Source organism: Apodemus sylvaticus, chromosome 10 (assembly GCF_947179515.1).
Source record: "Apodemus sylvaticus chromosome 10, mApoSyl1.1, whole genome shotgun sequence".
Taxonomy (NCBI): domain Eukaryota; kingdom Metazoa; phylum Chordata; class Mammalia; order Rodentia; family Muridae; genus Apodemus; species Apodemus sylvaticus.
This window is the reverse complement of record NC_067481.1, coordinates 71,300,183-71,317,836: the sequence shown is the minus strand read 5'-3', so window position 1 is coordinate 71,317,836 and position 17,654 is coordinate 71,300,183. Positions and strand designations below refer to the sequence as shown.

The following is a 17,654-nucleotide window of genomic DNA, read 5'->3' as shown; positions in this document are numbered from 1 at the left end:
GGCCTTTTTCTTCCTTCCTCCTTTCTTTTTAATTTTTGTTTTGTTTTCTGGTTTGTTTGTTTTTTTTCCAAGACAGGGTTTCTCTGTATAGTCCTGGATGTCCTGGTACTCACTCTGTAGACCAGGTTGGGCTCAAACTCAGAAATCTGCCAGCCTCTGCCTCCCAAGTGCTGGGATTAAAGGTGTGTGGCATCACCGCCTGGCATTTTTAATTTTTAATATAAAAATATTTAGTGGGCAGCGGTGGCACATGCCTTTAATCCCAGCACTTGGGAGGCAGAGGCAGGTGGATTTCTGAGTTCGAGGCCAGCCTGGTTTAGCATGAGTTCCAGGACAGCCAGCTAGGGTTACACAGAGAAACTCTGTCTCAAAAAACCAAAAAACAAAAAAAAAGGTTCTCACTCTGAAGTCCAGGCTACCTTGGAACTCATGTAGGTCGAGCTGGCTTCAGATTCATGGTCATTCTCCTGCCTCCACCTCCCAAGTGTTGAAATTACAGGTATAAGCCACCACACCCCACTTATAAATATTTATGTTTTAATTATGACTGTTGTAAAGTTGGACAAAGTCACATTCTGTAAGCCTAGAGACAGTCAACACTTGGGACACTGTTACCTTCTAGGCACTTGTGGCACTGGTGACCAGCAACAGGATAATTCCAGGTCTGTTCCCCTGGGCCAAGAGCCAGGATAAGGGCCAGAGCTCTCTTTGGGTGAAGGGGATTCATTAAAAAAAAAAAAAATTAAGCCAGGCAGTGGTGGCCTGTACCTTTAATCCCAGCACGGGGAGGAAGAGGCAGAGGGAATCTCTTGAGTTCCAGACCAGCCTGGTCTACAGAATGAGTTTTAGGACAGCCCGGGCTACACAGAGAAACCCTGTCTCGAAAACTTAAAATTAAGAAATTAAATTGTTTACTTGTGACTTGGGCTCGGTTTTCTCTTTCTGCTTCTATGTGAGTCCTACAGGTCCGCTCAGCTTCATGGAGCACCTCCCTGATGAGCACCTCGCTGATGGTGAGCCCCTCCCTGATGGTGAGCACCTCCCTGATGGTGAGCACCTCTCTGCTGAGCACCTCGTTGATGGTGAGCCCCTCCCTGATGGTGAGCACCACCCTGATGGTGAGCTCCTCCCTGCTGAGCACCTCGTTGATGGTGAGCACCACCCTGATGGTGAGCACCTCCCTGCTGAGCACCTCGCTGATGGTGAGCACCTCGCTGATGGTGAGCACCTCCCTGATAGTGAGCCCCTCGCTGATGGTGAGCACCTCCCTGCTGAGCACCTCACTGATGGTGAGCACCTCCCTGATGGTGAGCACCTCACTGATGGTGAGCACCTCTCTGCTGAGCACCTCACTGACGGTGAGCACCTCCCTGCTGAGCACCTCGCTGTCTCTGAAGCTGATCCTTCACTGTGCAGACCAAGGAGCATTCTTTGTTTCCATTTGGCTTTTTAGAATTATTATTTTTTTATGCATCCAAGTATTTTGCTTTCATGTGTGTACCAATCCTATACCTGGTGCCTCTGGGGTCCCGAAGAGTGTGTTGAAACCCCTGAGGCGGACGTTATAGATGGTTCTGAGCCTCCTGTGGGTGCTGGGAACTGAATCAGTGACCTCTGGAAGAACAGCCAGTGCTCTTAACCAAGGAGCCATCTCAAAGAGCGGGCTTCTCTCTCTAGAAGAGCGTTAGGACACGCAGCTATTCTGCCTCAGTCCAGCTTGAACCTGAGCTGGGTGGAGCATCGGGAGTCCTGTGCAGAGGAGACACAGAAGGACAGCTAGGGGAGGGCTGGATCCCGCAGTGTCCCGGGGCAAAGAATAAACCATCAGGTTTTTCTCACAGCACCTTAACCGCTGGGGCTGGGTGGGAAAATGACAGAGAGGGATAGACATGGGAACTCTGCTCAGAAGCAAAGTTCAGTTTGCCTTGCTTGTTTCAGTGGTTGGATGAGGTCGGAGAAAGGAGTCTCAACAGCCCCAGATGCCAGCGAGTCTTCCCGAAGAGCAAAAAGGATGGTCTACACTGCCCAAGCGACAGATGGCTGTGAATGGAGCAGATGAGGCAGAGGTTAGAAAAGTCGGTGCTTGCCCTGTCTGGGATGAGCAGTGTTAGCTAGCCAGCTGTGGTCAGCGGGGTGTGTGTGGGGAGGGGGCACAGGGCAGGCAGGTGACTGTCACAGACCCTCCCCAGCCCTTGGTGAGCTGAGGGCCACTGAGCAGCTTTGTGCACAGAGTGTGGAGTCCAGAAGGCAGCTGCTTGTGCCTGTGACCATGGGAGGATCGTTCTCTCTGGGCCTTGGTTTCCACACAGTGACGGGAAGCTCCTGGGAGCCGCGAGTCTGAGACCCATGGAAAGCTTTGGCGCAGTCACAGTCCCCAAACTGAAGAGTGGCAGTTGTAGTCGGCTTGTGAGGTTATTCTAAGTACTAAGCTCAGGTACTTAGGTAAGCACCCTGCACACAGTGGGTACTTTATTACTCGTCACATTTTGGTTTGCCGAATGACTACAGTACTCAAGTGCGGACATTTGAGCTTTTGGCTTCCACACTCATTTCTCAAGGGTTTCAGCGTTGGGTCTTCAGAGCAAGCTGACTCTGACGCACTATAGATACTTTATTCAGTAAAGGGGAGTAGATAGAGGTGGACTGTTGAGAGGGCTGGGGGAGCAGGCACACACTGCGCCTCTGACTCTGAGGAGGGCCTGGAGCTTGGTAGTGCAATGCTGAGATGCAGCCATGATGACCTTTCAACCGTGATGACCTTTCAATCTGCCAAGTCATTCCAGAAGGAAACCTGGCATCCTCACAGCCCACTGGGTGAAGACAGTGTAACCTTCCTTCTGCTCTCTGGAGAAACCATCTCCACACAGAGTCACTTCAGCAAATGCTCAGACATGACACTAGGAACTGGCAAGCCATAGAGTGTCACATGTACTATGTAAGGAAAGGAAGAGAACCAAGCAACACCGCTGTCCTTAGGCCTGGCTGGCCGTCCCTACAGCCTGATTGCCCAAGTCCAGGCTCGCCTTCCCCTCTCTCCCTGCAGCTGAAGAAGGCTGGGAGCTCCTTAGAGGCTAGGAGCCGGGGCTGAATGCCAGAACCAGGCAAGAGGCAGCCTGTGGAAGGCCCAGCATGGTGCCTATGAAGCCCTAGAGGAAGTGGGGTGTCAGGAAGAGAGACCGGGCGGATGGCGGCAGTTAGAATCTGCAGTTTTCTTGAGACCGGCCAGGGTGTGGGAGTGGAAAGGAGTCCCGTGGCTTTGAGTGGCTTAGCAGTGTCATGTCAGAGCTAAGACCGGGAGTCAGGGCTCCAGTGAGGTGACTCAGTAGATCAAAATCTGATGACCTGGGTTCAATACCCAGGGCCCACACAGCGGAAGGAGTAACTGATTCCCTCCTCACAAGTTGTCCTCTGACTTCCACATGCATCTATACATACATGCATATGCACACACATCTATACACATATGTATATAATACACACATCTAATCACACATGCATATGCACACCCATGAATATGCCCACACATGAAAAAAGACTTGGAGTCAACCAGCTCTGAATCCAGCTCCAGACACCTTTCTGAGTGGCTTTGAGTAAGTTATTCTGTCTGGGTATTCCAGGAAAACTGGCTGACAGTAGAAAAGGGGTGTGAGAAAATCATGTGTGGTAGTAAGTGTCAAGTGTTGGTGTGGTATCTAGCACATCATCAGGAAAAAGTATATAAGCATACCATGTGTGAAAGAAAAACATAAAACAACCTCAACCCCAGCTGTGATCATCGCCAGCAGCAGTGGCGGCCTCGAATCTCCACTCACGGTGAATGCACGGTGGGCTGAGTGAGGCGTCAGCTGCAGCTGACCTAGGTTTCTGGCCCAGGGAGCTTCTGGCCCTTGTGGGAGAAGATGGCAGTTTAGAGGGTGTGAGATACAGTCGGAGGTCAGCAGTGCTCAGCTGAGGAGCCACTGTGGCCTGGGCATGGAGGCGTTGCCATAGATGGAGTTATACAGGGTTGAGAAAGGCACGGAGATAAGAAGTGACCCACTGCCCACCAGTAATGCTGGCAGAGGGGTGGGAGGCCTGACCAGGAGCCCGGCACGGCCAGGGTCAGAAGCCCAGGGGGTGAGAGTCTCAAGAAGCAGAAGTGAGGGTCATGATCACAGTGGCCGGTGGGAGGTGACAGGAGATAAGGGTGATGGATTGATAATAGAGTGACATCAGCAAAGTGGCTTCTCTGTGCGGTGGGAATGGAGGTGAGCTGGGAGGACCCAGGTGATGTAGATTCTGTGCTGTGACACTGTGCTGTCCTGACACTGGGGAGGCTGAGCCGTGCTGGACTCCAGGGGGGAACGTGGTGTCCACAGTTCAGCTCTGATGGTGGACTGGAGCTCAGGCTCCTCACACGGGGTGCATCCAGACCTCACTGGCTGCAGCCAGCCCACCACAGCTTCTGCTCTCACCAGGATCGTCAGATAGTCGTTGTCAGTAGGGGAGTAAGGAAAGTAGAGATGAGAAAAGTCGGCCCTCACAGGCTAACCGCTGAGGCTGGGTAATGGATTCCTCAGGGGTACTTCTGTAAATAGTTGGTATTTTTATAATAAATCTCTTAGCGGGTGGGGAGGTGGCTCAGCAGTCAGGAATTTGTGCCATGCTTGCAGAGGGCCCAGCTAGGTTCCCAGCACCCACCTCAGATGACCTTCAAGCGCCTGGAACCCCAGCTCCCGGGGATCTGATGCCCTCTCCTGGCCTCCTTGGGTCATTGCATGCTCATATTTACTTTTTTAAATTTTAAAGATTTAAAAATATATATATTGATTTTGGGGGCAGGGCATGATGGCTCATGCCTTTAAATACCAGTACTTGGGCAGCAGAGGTAGGAGGATCTCTGTGAGTTCAAGGCCAGCCTGGTCTACAGAGCAAGGTCCAGGACAGCCAGGACGAAGTTGTTTCAAAAAAGAAGAGAGTCAGGCAGTGGTGGCGCACGCCTGTAATCCCAGCACTCTGGTGGGCAGAGGCAGGCAGATTTCTGAGTTCGAGGCCAGCCTGGTCTACAGAGTGAGTTCCAGGACAGCCAGGGCTATACAGAGAAACCCTGTCTCCAAAAAACCAAATCCAAAAAACAAAAAACAAAACAACAACAAAAAAAAAAAAAAAAAAAAGGGAAGGAAGGAAGGAAGGAGGAAGGAAGGAAGGAAGGGAAACAAAGTCAAAAAGGTTGATATGGGGCTCAGAGGTATAGCTCAGTGGTGGAGCTAATGTGTGAGGCTCTGCAGAAAAGTGTGTATGGGTAATACATTTAAATATAGGGCTGGAAAGTCATCCTTAGGGTAAGAGGGTTTGCTGGGGGACCCGAGTTCAGAGCCCCAGCTCTGAAGTAAAAAAAGCCACCATGGCCTCACTTGTACCTGTAACCCCCTCACTGTGGAGAGTGGGGGCAGGAGATGACTGTTGGGTTCCATAGCTGCCTGCAGCTATTACGAAGTGGGTTTCTGGAACAGAAGCTGAGGGATAAATAGGGAAGGGAAGGGGCGAAAAGAAGTATGGCTAAGACAATATTCACTGATCAAAGCCAGAAACTTTAATGGCGCCAGACCTTTTAACAGTTTGGGCAAACCCTTCCCCCCAGACTCCAGGCTGAGTTCCGGTGGAAGTTGTCTAGCTTCTCTTGGAGGTCCTCGTCTTGACTGCTCCGGCAGCTGGGTGGGTCACCTGCTTAATTCAGGAATTCCTAGACCTGGAGGAACAATGAACTTAACCTTTACTTCGAGCACTCTGCCCTAGGTGGAGCAGGATCCTGGCTATCTGGGAGAAGTTAACCTTGACCAAAGTCAAACTCTGACCAAGTGCATGACTGCCCCAATATGACTCTGTACAGATGACTGGGCTTTCTGGCTGCCAGCCTAGCTCCAGGCTCCGTGACAGACGCTGTCTTCAGAAGAAGAGGACACTCGACCATCTCATCTGCCTCTACTCTATGCATTACACACAGACATTCACCCCACACACAACATGGAAACATAGGAACTGCATGTATGTATTAATGTCCAGTAGAGAGTTTGTGCATGTTTACTTTATATAATATAAAGTATAAATATATAATTTGCACATATATTGCACACACACCTCCCCAGGGTTAGACTGTCTCTCACTCCGCTCCTGCCACCCTCTCCCACCTGGGTCTCTCCAGGAGCCTGGTAAGCCGTCTCCCTGGCCCTGCCCTTTGCAGCCCTAGTTGCCAGAATGGCTCTGCTAAAATCTGATTTAGATATGGCTTGGCCTCGAGGTCTTGGCTATTTCTCACAGTCCTCAAACTCCTGTCCCTCCTACCTCCTGAGGGCCAGAGTTAGGCTTCATGCGTGGCTGTCTGGCCAAGGCTTGGGCCATTCCAGTCTCGCCTCTGATGCTTTGCTCTCCCTAATGCAAAGCCTCTTCTCTCACACAGACTCCGCCAGCCCTCTGTTTTCACCCCTCTCATGAGTGAGGCGCGCTTGGCTTCCTGTGCTCTGCCCCAACCACTGGCCAACTTCTCTCCTGTGGCTTCTGAGGTGCCTGGCACCTCTCTGCTGTCGCTCTGCTCTGCTGTCTCTCTGGATGTGGCCTTGCCGTGCTCAGGAACCAGAGCAGTGGTACCTGGTAAGGCTACAGTGAGTCCTTGCTGATGGACGGACGGACGGACGGACGGACGGACGGATGCATGGGTGGGTGGGTGGGTGGCTGGGAGGGACGGGGCTCTGCCTCAGAGTGGAACCTGAGACTTGGCCCAAGCAACAGGTTCTGCAATCAGGGACACCATGGAACTTAAAGCCAGAGCTGATTTAACCCTGAGTTCTTACCCTGAGCCTTTGGCTGCGTGTCTGCCTTTGTCTTTGAAAGGTCCAGATAAGGACTCATGATCACGGACACAGAGCGGACCTCACCAAAGCACATGCACTAGAGAAGAGGGCGTGTGGGCAAGTGTCTGTGTGGCCTTGGGCGCCTCTGTTCCCTGAGATGCCAGGGACTGTTTCTCATGAGAGAGAGAGAGAGAGAGAGAGAGAGAGAGAGAGAGAGAGAGAGAGAGAGAGAGCAGCTGGAGTCAGCAGCGAGTCTCATCTGTCCTCAGAACCATAGGTCACCACAGCCTTGGACTCAGAACTGACGGTCTCCCATCTCTGTCGTCACTTCCCACAGAGGATCCGAAGGTCTGGAGGCCCAGGACAGGAGGTTCTGGCTGGGCTACAGCGGTGGCTTCCCAGGCCGTGTCCTTTCCTGGAAGAGCAGAGGCTCCTAGGATGCTGCCCTGTCTCCAGCCCAAGTCCTGCTCTGTCCCTTCCATGGACTTCAAGAATGTGCTACTTTTCTATATTAAATCTGGTTTTGCCCCCTGCCAGACTGAGGAATAGATGGATGTACGTTCATTATTTTAAAAGTATGTAGCAGGGATGAAAACATGGAGGAGTTGCTTTTCCCTTCCTTATATTTATACCCTGGAACTTCTTAAGAGTGGCTCTGGGTGGAGCCAGGGAATCGCAGATCTGCAGGTCTGGGTGGCCGGTAGCCTGATGCTTGCCAGGGACTCCAGAGCTGCGCCCCATGAGGGCTGCAGGAAGAGCGGCGCAGCCCCCACGCGCCGGCCCACTGTGATGCTCAGAGAGGAGGTGACCAGATCTGCTATATTTAATTTTGGTGCCTGCGTCACCTCTGACCACACAGCAGCCCAGACGGGGCAGGGCTGGGGGCGTTTCTTAGGCCGCATGTGAGGGGATCACTTTCCACTCGAGATGGCACTGTGGAGGGGGAGGAAGAGAGAGCAACAGAAAGTGAGGTCGTAAGTAGAAAATTGCTTCTGGGATTTCGAGTGGCTTCGTCATGGGGCCCTCCCTGGCTGCCGAGAAATCAGTTGATCTGGGAAAGTTCGTTGCAAGCCATGCGCCCAGTCGCTTTTGGGTGGAGCCGAGAACTGAATGAAGATAAAACGAGGCCTCGTGACTTTTAGTTTTCACAGTGAGAGGGGGCAGCGTGGGGGAGGGTGACTGTGGACACAGCTCTAGGCCTGACCAGCCTGAAGCGAGGGACCACACAAGCGGGCCTTCCCAGGGCCAGGACACTCAGCCTGGTGCATGGCCAGCTGCACCTGCCACCGTCTCAGCAAAGCAGAGCCCGGTTCGTAAATGTGACAGTGGACGGCTTGACGAGCCCCATCCTGCGAGCCGTCCTCAGACAATGGGACAGACATAGGCCTAGGCCTTTGCGAAGCTCCTCTTCAAACTGAGCAGCTCCGGGACTGGCCTCAGAGAAACCCCTGAAGTGACTGTGTTTTCAACACCTTGCCTGAGCAGCAGAAGTGTTTGTTTGCTGTGGAGTTCAGCGGAAACTGAGTCTCATTTCTCACCTGACCCCCCCCCCGCCCCCATCGCTCTCGCCTTCAGTGAAACCTCCTGAGCCTGGGGTGCTGAGGGGCAGCTCACCCCACGCCCTGACCGGCTCTGTCTCCCACTCACCAGGGCCTCTCAGCTTCCCTCAGCTCCTCTGTCTCTGGCCTTGCTGAGCGTTTCCTTTGCATATGGGAGAAAGGAGCTTCCTAGATGTCCCATGGTCCCTCTAGGACCTAGAGTCAGGGCGATGCGCCAAAGTTACATTTCTCCTGCTTCTTCCTCCTGCTCTTGCTCCTACTGGGGCACCTCCTTGCTGTCAGCTTTAGCGGATTTGTCTTGTGACAGTGTAAGGCATCCTTTGTCCCCAAAGGCCTAGTGCTCCCTATTGAGGACCACAGGCTCCCCCTCTGCCTGAGGCACAGTGTAGAAGTGTGAAGGCTTGGAGCTGTGGACGGATGAGGATACGACCAGCTGTGGACCCCTAGTGGTGAGACCTGGAATGACTCCATATGCGTCTTGTAGAGTGAAAGCTTCCTATGGAACTGGACTGGAAGAGAACCCTCCTTCATTTAAAAAGTGTGTGTGTGTGTGTGTGAGTGTGTGTGTGTGTGTGTGTGTGTGTGTGTGTCTGTCTGTCTGTCTGTCTGTCTGTCTGTCTGTGTGCATCTTACTTTTGACCTTTTTGGAGATTTTCTTTTGGGAGAGGTGGGGTTCACGACAGGGTTTCTCTATGTAACAGCCTTGGATGTTGCAGGACTCACTCTGCAGATCAGGATGCACCTCAGACTCACAGAGATCTGCCTGCCTCTGACTTCTGAGTGCTGGGACTAAAGGCGGGTGCCACCATGCCCAGTTGAGATTTTAATTTCTTATCTTGTGTGCTAAGGGTTTGCCTGCATGTGTATCTCTGTGCACCACGTGTGTGCAATACCCGTGGAGACCAGAAGAGGGCAGCAGATTCTCTGGGACTAGCGTTATAGTCAGTTGGGAGGGCAAGGCATTAAACTTAGGGCCTCTGGAAGATTAGCCAGTGCTCTTACCCAGATGGCTCTGAGCCACCTCTCCAGCCCCGTCTCTCCCTGTTTTTTGAGGGCCAGCTGTCCCATGAGTTTCGGGGCAATCCTCCTGCCTCCATCTCCTGTATTACTGTAAGAATGCCGGCACTCCGGTTGCTCCCCCCACCTCGTGTCTGACCTTTTTGTACAAGTTACAGGCATTGATTTTAGACCTTCAAGCCTTGTACAGCAAGTGTGTTTACCCCTGAACCATGTCCCTTATTTCAGACAGACAGTCTGACACCGTGGTCAGTTAGGAGACCTGGGTAAAGGTGAAACTAGTATGATGAGGGAATACACAAAAAAATGAATGTCTGTTTTTAAGAAATACTGCTATGGGGCACAGAGAGATGGTTCAGTGGGTAAAATGCTTGCCTTGCAAGCGTGAGGAAGAGGGCAGGAGGGCACAGACTTGTAATTTTAGCTAAAGGATTTTGGGGGGTTGTTGGCCAGCCAGCATAGGCTAATAAAGAAAGTTCTAGACCAGTGAATGAGAGACATATAGAGACAAGGTAGATTGCTCCTGAGGAACAACACCCAAGGTTGTCCTCTAGCTTCTTATACAACACACACACACACACACACACACACACACACACACGGATACACATGCACACACACATGTACACAATATGCATACATAGTCACACACATGCATACACATGCACACACACTCATACACACATTTACACACATATGCACAGTCACACATGCATATACACTCATTCACACATATACATATATATGCACACATAGTCACACACATACATATATATGCACATTCATACATGCACATACATGTACATACATGCACACACATACACACACCACCCGTTTTTAAAACAACAAACCAAACTGATCAGTGTGGCACACACCTTTAATACCAGCACCAGGGAGGTAGAGGCAGGTGAATACGAGTTTGAGGCCAGCCTGGTCTACATATCATGTTTCAGAATAGGCAGGGCCACAGAGAGAAACTCTGTCTCAAAAAATAAAACAAAATAAAAAACAACCAAAAAAACTCCATTTAGTCTTTGGTTTTAGACTATGGGTAGACAAGGAAGCAAGAAGACCATTGCTCCCCCGTGACTCCCCAGTAGTGCTCCCCTGACTCCCCAGCAGTGCTCCCAGAGGGAAGGATGAAGGAGAGCATCCTCTTCTCTGCTTTTATAAGTTCTGTCCGGCACCATGCCTTGCAGTCCTTAGTCAGGGTGGCTGGTGCTGTGCCAGCAGAGATGGGCCTCAGAAAATGTGACTGAAGCCAGGCAGTGGTGGTGCACACCTTTAATCCCAGCACTCTGGGAGGCAGAGACAGGCAGATTTCTGAGTTCGAGGCCAGCCTGGTCTACAGAGTGAGTTCCAGGACAGCCAGGGCTACACAGAGAAACCCTGTCTCGAAAATACAAAAAAAAAAAAAAAAAAAAAAAAAAAAAAAAACCGGAAAGAAAAAAAAAGAGAAAAAGAAAATGTGACTGTTAGGGTTCTGTCTAAACTCCACCCCACAGTTACCTGGCAACAGCCATGTATGCCCCTCCCTATAGTTACCTGGCAACAGCCAGGTAGGCCTGGCTTACTATAAAGGGGGCTGCTCACCCCCTCCTCTCTCTCTTACCTCTCTCTTGCCTCTCTTACCCCTCTCAAAGTTTCTCTCTTGCCCCCTCTTGGGCTCTCCTCCCCTCCCCCTCTCCCCACATGGTCATGGCCAGCCTCTGCTTCTCTATTCTATACTATGCCAGTGTGTGTCTGGTCCCTCGGGGGAAGGGATGCCTCGGCATGGGCCCTCTGGAGCACCCCTTCCCCACACTGCCGTAGACCATATTCTCACACCTCTTTCTCTCTCTTTTCTTTTCTTTTCTTTTCTTTTCTTTTCTTTTTTCTTTTTTTCTTTTTTTTTTTTTTTTTTTTTTTTTGGTTTTTTGGATTTGGTTTTTTCGAGACAGGGTTTCTCTGTATAGCCCTGGCTGTCCTGGAACTCACTCTGTAGACCAGGCTGGCCTTGAACTCAGAAATCCGCCTGCCTCTGCCTCCCAGAGTGCTGGATTACAGGCGTGTGCCACCACCACCCGGCTACCTCTTTCTCTTTTTATGATCAAAGCAGGGACTGCTTTGGCAGAGCCGGAAGCCAGTCCTGCACTGCTATGCACTGCCTCTCTTTCTTGCAGAGCAGCTGAGTCCCGTGCTATTGCTTGGCCTCCTCTGTCTCTCTTCTTTGTTGTCAGTGAGGTAAGAAGGGAGGACAGTCCCTTGAGCGCTGGCCAAGTTCCTGCCATGTCTTCTGGTGTTGCTTGGTTGACGTGCAGCTGTGAGTACTGGACTCTCAGAGTCTGGCCTGCCCCAGGATGGTTCAGAGTGTGAGTGGTCACACACACACACACACACTGCAGAAGCTTCCTGCCTTTCTCAGTGGCTTTCTGTTTGGGCAGTACCTCACAAAGACGCCAACAGGCATCGTGTTAGCTAGAGTTTACTGATGCAGGAGTTCCTACCACCCCAGCTTGCCGGCCAGCAAGGGAGAGGCGGGCCCCTTGCTCTGAGGTGCTGTCTTCTAGGGCCTTGTCTGTCTACCCTAGTCCCCACATGTCAAACGATTCATCCTGGCTTAGAAGGCAATGAGTGGGCTCCAGAAATTGAACAGCGTGTCCCTAGAAAGTAAGTTGTGAATGTCTCCTCATCAGGGGACATCCAAAAGGCAGTGTCCTGGAGAGGAGCCATGCACTTAGGCACGTGACTGACAGAGGAGGTGGCACGTCACCTTTACTCCCTCCCTCCGGCCAGCGTTGCACCTCGGGCTCTTACATGCCTGCCAGGGTGACAAGGGAGACCTGAGACTGTGTGGGTGGTGCAGACACGGCTGGCCAGTCATCAGGAGATACCCAAGAGGTTCCCCGCCTGCCCCAGACATTTCCTGGCCCAAGCTCCCTCCGCTCACCAGCAGTAGACAGGGGGCGTATCTCCTCGGTCTGCCACAGACCAGAGGCTTTACTTTCCTCAGCCCAGGCCCTGCTCCTCTGATCTCCTCTGAGCAGCCTGCCTCACACTGGGCTCCTCAGTTTGGAGCCCACAGCGCAGCATCCCCAAGGGCCAAAAAAAAAAAAAAAAAAAGACAGCAAAAGCAAGCAGGTCTATCTGTCACCATCTTTATTTCCGGTTTCTAGTTTGACAGTCAATGAAAAACTTGTTCAATGACAAATGCCCCACCCTCCCTCCCGCCTTGAGTGTAACAGGCCATTCTTCCATATATTATTAATTCTTTGCTAAGCTATTTAATACTTTAAATATAAGAACAAAATAAGTTACTTCACGGCTGGGGCTGGTTGCTGCCATGGCAGACAGGAGTGTCGCTCTGGCCTTCCCTCCTGTCTCCTGCCTGGGGTGAGATCTGGAGGCTGCAGTGAGGTAGCAGAATTGTGTATACAGTAATATTGCCAGGGACCCCAGAGCCCACTGCTTCAACGCTGGAGCCCCCCAGGGCATAGGCAGCAAACCATTTCCCCAGCCCGATTCTGACAGACTCGTTTAAATAACATATAATCATAATAAATAAGATAAAGAAGAAATGTGCTCAAGCCGCTGTCTGCCTCAGTCGTCCTGTGTGGACAGGCTAACTCGCTGTCATGCTCCAGTTTGCTGTAGGGACCGAATGCTGGGGGTCGGGGTGGGGGTGGGAGGGGATGGCCAGGCTGAGACCGCAAGCACTCGCCAGGCAGTGCAGGCTTAGGTCAAAGCTGAGGCGCCTTCATCCCTCCCAACCCTCCCTCCCTCCCCAAGCAATGTCTGACGTGAGAAAGGAAAATGAGTCCGTAACTGAGACGTCCGCAGCTGAGATGTCTGGGCGGCCTCTCCTCAGTGGACCGGGCCGTAGCGATAAAGTTGCCTTGAATAGCTGAGTAGTTTTGTTATAAACTGGGCTACTTCGATCTTGGTGTCTGGGAGGCTGGAAACCTGTGAAGCAACAGAGAGGCCCATCTGTTAGAGGGGCGCCAAGGTCAAGAACAGCTGACATTCGACAGGGGCTTTCCAGGGACTGGCCCTGACGATGCTCCCAAAAGTCCCTGCCAGGTTGGTTCTGGTTCTGCCTCTACTTTACAAATGTGGAAACTGAGGCTCAGGAAAAAGTTGGGAGCCTTTGAGCCCAAGCACTGCAACTCCCTAAGTCTGGGTCCCTACTACCACAGTGGACCTCGGTAGACGCACACATGTGATGTCCACCCCGGCTAGCAGGAGTGGGTTGAGGGGTGGAGCAGGCCTTACCACGGCAGGGCCGTTGCGGGCACAGAGGCCTTTCAATATCCTCTGGGTTCGGTGGATGGTGTTGCAACTGGAGATGTTGGTCAGAGACTCCAGGGCTGCACAGAACTGTGGGAAGAGAGGGCAGAGGTCAGGCCTGGCTCAGGTCACAGGAAGGCCGTTGAACTGGCTAGGTGGGTACGGGTGGCAGGAGGAGCCTAAATTATGGGGAATATGGTGTAGCTTCTAGAGCAGTGGGTCTCAACATGTGGGTCTCGGCCCCTTTGAGGACCATACATCAGACATCTTGCATATAATATTTATGTTATGATACAGAAGAGCGGCAAAATTATAGTTATGAAATAGCAATGAAACAAGTTTATGGTTGGGGGCCACCACAGCCTGAGGAACTGTATTTAATGGTCACAGCATTAGGAAGATAGAGAACTGCTGTTCTAAAGTTGGCTTTTTCAATTGCTTTCTGTGAGACAGGATATCTTTCTGTAGCCTAGGCCAGCCTAGAACTTATGCTATAGTCCAGGCTGGCCTCAAACTCATGGTAATCCTCCTGCCTCAATCTCTAAAGTCCCTACATTCCTGGAACTCCTATCTCTGAAGGTTATTTGGAAAGCAAGTCGGGCTTAGAGAAAAGAAGCCAATAGCCGCCGCCGCCGCCACCACCACCACCACCACCACCACCGCCACCACATCCCCTCAGCTCAGGCTCCTTACCCCGCCAGCTGCCAGGTCCACACTCCATACCATGCTGCTGTTGCACAGGGGAGTCTGAGGAAGCAAAGAGAGCATGAGTAGAATCATGGAGTCTACTATCAGGAGTCACAGGCCTACCCCAGGCAGGCCAGGCCCACAAGCACCCCAGGGTAGCGTAGAGTCCGGCTCTTCAACACCCTATGTTTCCGTGTCTGGCCTGCCTGCGTGAGGAGCTAGGGCAGGAATGAGAACTGAAAGGGGGAAACTGAGTGGCTATTGGTAGGAAAATGCCTTCTCTGAAGCGTGCCACCGTCTACTGCTGTCGACCTAGTCAGGTCAGATGTGAGGCAGTGCGAGCCTCGCGAACCACTTTTCTCTGAATGGGACACTATGTTAGTGAGACACACACACACACACACACACACACACACACGAGGCCTTGGGCAATATTCTTAAAAGGCTTGAGTCTGACATTAACCTCCCTGGACCTCACAAAACAAAACCACCATGCCTGCCTCTGGGGGTGTCAGTGGGAGCTAACACAGCATCCAGTGCCAGGCTCGGCAATGATCAATGGTTGGACGCTGTGAGCTGATTTGCCAGTAGGGAGAAGAGTTGGTGTTACTGCGTCCTTCTATTCCACTGACTAAAATCGTGACAGCGACATGGGTTAGGAAATCCACTTGGACATGGCATGGGAAATCCAGTTGGCAGAAGCCAAATGGTTCTAGGAAGCTGCTGGCTCTTCCCTGTTTTCCTCAGTGGAAGAGTCCGGAGCTGGTAGAAGTGGAGCCAGGCCCCGAGTGACTCTGCCAAAACCCTGCAAGGTCCATTTGTTAGCCGTGGCCACGCCATTTTGAGAAAAATCTCCATTTTGGATAAACAGTGGCCACCACTCCTGCAGACCCCTGATAACGATTAGCCAGTCGTTATCAGATCAGATAATGATCCCCTGGCCCTCTCGCTTGCTGTTCTTTGACCCCTGCGAGCTTGGGACCAGCATCTCAACCCTTCCCAGGCCCTGTAACTACCCCTAGGCTTTAAGTGGTCTGAGAGCTGTCTGGCTTGCCTATTCAGAGGCCTCTCCTCCACGGGTTCTCTTAGATCAAACCTGTCCCCTCGTAAAGGTCTTTCTTTGGAGGAGCCTTCACTGTCCATACACTGTTACACCCCCAAGCTAGCTGCGATCCTTCCTCATTTTTGAGCCTGGGGACTGGGGGCTTCTTCTGTCATTCCCAGGGGCCCAGACCCAGCCTGCTCGTGACCTCTTCCGGGAAGGGGCTGTGTGTGCTGCTCACCTGGTCTTGTGTGATGTTTCTCAGCTCCTCAATAAGCTCCTTAAGGGCCGTAGGGAGAGACGCCGATCTAGGCACCGGCCCTGGAGCGGCGAGACCACCAAGGCAAGCGAGAGCCAGCACTGCAGTCACCCAGAGCGCCATGAAGCCCAGAGGCACTGAGAGAACCAGGGAGCTGTAGAAGTGTGGGCTGGCCTAGGCTGCTGGCTTGTGGCCTTAGCCTGTTGAAGCAGCTTTTATAAACCAGAGTGATGACGCCTCACCCCTGGTCTCCGCTTTGTTGGGCATTATCTGAAAACCACATCTTTACGCATCTTGAAATTTTTTTTTCTTTTTTTTGGAAAATCCAGTGCCCTCTAAAGGAAAGGGTCTGATTTAGTGGATTTATTGAGAAGGGTCTGGGACAGAGTTTCCAAGTTCTGGGTGGCTTGTTTCCACGGTGGGCATCAGCAAAGCTAACTTCCGCCCCAGTAATTCTGCCTGCTGACTGCCCCAAGCAGCCAGGCCAGTGCCGACCCCTTTGGTTCACTAAGCACCTGTTAGCCTCTAGGCAGGTGAGCATCAGTCTATTAGCTGTGAGAACTGGGGATGTTTTCTTCTTTCTTTCTTTTCTTTTTTCTTCTTCTTAATTTTAACAAACATATCTCATAAATCACCAAATCAATGCATGATTTGGATACAAAATCCAAACAGGACAAAGAGAATAAGAAGTCATTTTCAACCACACCACTGCTCCTCAGCTTCATGAGTGGGAGGGATATAGACGTTTGTCCTGCCCAAAGGTTCACAGAAATGCAGCCAGCTCTGGTATTCCCCTGACCTCTAAGGAGTATAACTCTTCTGATGCTAATTCTGCCAGTAGGAAGCTTGGACACGGGCCGCCTGGGTCTTCCCTTGGCCCTTCTGCTGGGACACTGTATCTGGGTTAGGTAGGCAGCAGGCTGCTCAAACTCCAGGCCTGGCCAAAGAGCATTAATGCTATTATTGATACGGCAGGCCGAGACTGTGGCCAACACGCTCCTGCCACCCCACCCCAGCTGCACTGGTCCTGCAAGGCTCTCAAACTTCCCAGAATGTTGAGTGATCCGGAGGGGCAGCTCCTCTGCTGTAGGGACACCATACATAGCCTTTTCCCTACTATTTCCACATACTAAACGACCCACCCCTGCAGAGGCCACAGCATTTGCCTAATGGGTAGTGATGTCAAGATGCACCCTCACCCACTTCCTCCCTTAGGCCACCAGCGGCCCCTCCACGGTCCCTCTTCTTTCTCAGATTCTCCCCCACCCATTTTTTCTCCTCAGCCAGACTCCAGTCTTCTCACAAATTTCCTCAAGGGACTCTAACACCCTCACGCCTGCAGAATCCAGCCATGCCCAGCTCTTCCCACTGGGCACAGCATGGCAGCTTTCTGTCCACAGTGGGGGTTTCCCGCAGACCCTCTGTAGACCTGGGAACTGGAAATCTGCCTCTGTCCCTAGTGCCCTCACAGGATTTGAAGTGCCTTGCCTAGCCAAGTGACCCCTGCGGGGCCTCGGCTTCTCAATCTGGAGGACGGAGGCAAGGTGGCAGATCCCTTGGAGGTCTCCTGGGGTGGGGAAAGGCTTGGGGAAACACCTCGGGCGCTGCAAGTGTGAGTCAACGGCCCCTGCCCCTCAAGACAAGCAGAAGGCGTGCAGGGAGCAGCAGGTAGGCGCCCCCCGCGCGTGGGAGAAGGCGCACTGGCGGCGATGACCCGCGGAGATAGGGGCGCGGCCTTATGTAACGGGAGATGGGGTCGATAAGAGGACGCCCTCGCCGCCGCCTCCGTGGTCTCCGGGAAGGCGCGGCCAGAGCTGCCCCGCGGGGAAGCGGCTACCACCCGCCGTGCGAAACGGGGGACGGTCCCAGCTGGACCGCTGGATCGGTGTCCCAAACGCCTTTGCGCACCCTTGAACACTGCGCGCCTGCATCTGCCTCTTGCCGCCGCTGCAACAGGCCACCAGGAGAGGGGCCACCGCCCCGCTCCAGTTGGAGAA

The 17,654-nt window shown here is 52.4% G+C and overlaps 2 protein-coding genes across 2 annotated transcripts in view; one reads left to right on the top strand and one right to left on the bottom strand.

Annotated features, from left to right (window-relative positions):
* Kif3a (kinesin family member 3A) overlaps nt 1–17,654 on the top strand; it is a 315,458-nt gene that overhangs the window by 51,783 nt on the left and 246,021 nt on the right. The gene's annotated exons all lie outside the window — the stretch shown is intronic.
* Il13 (interleukin 13) lies at nt 13,247–15,783 on the bottom strand. The gene is made up of 4 exons (XM_052197313.1): nt 15,640–15,783; nt 14,363–14,416; nt 13,655–13,759; nt 13,247–13,345 (listed from the first exon to the last, which is right to left on the bottom strand). The coding sequence occupies exons 1-4, from the start codon at nt 15,778–15,780 to the stop codon at nt 13,247–13,249; spliced, it is 399 nt and encodes a 132-aa protein (XP_052053273.1). The 5' UTR covers nt 15,781–15,783.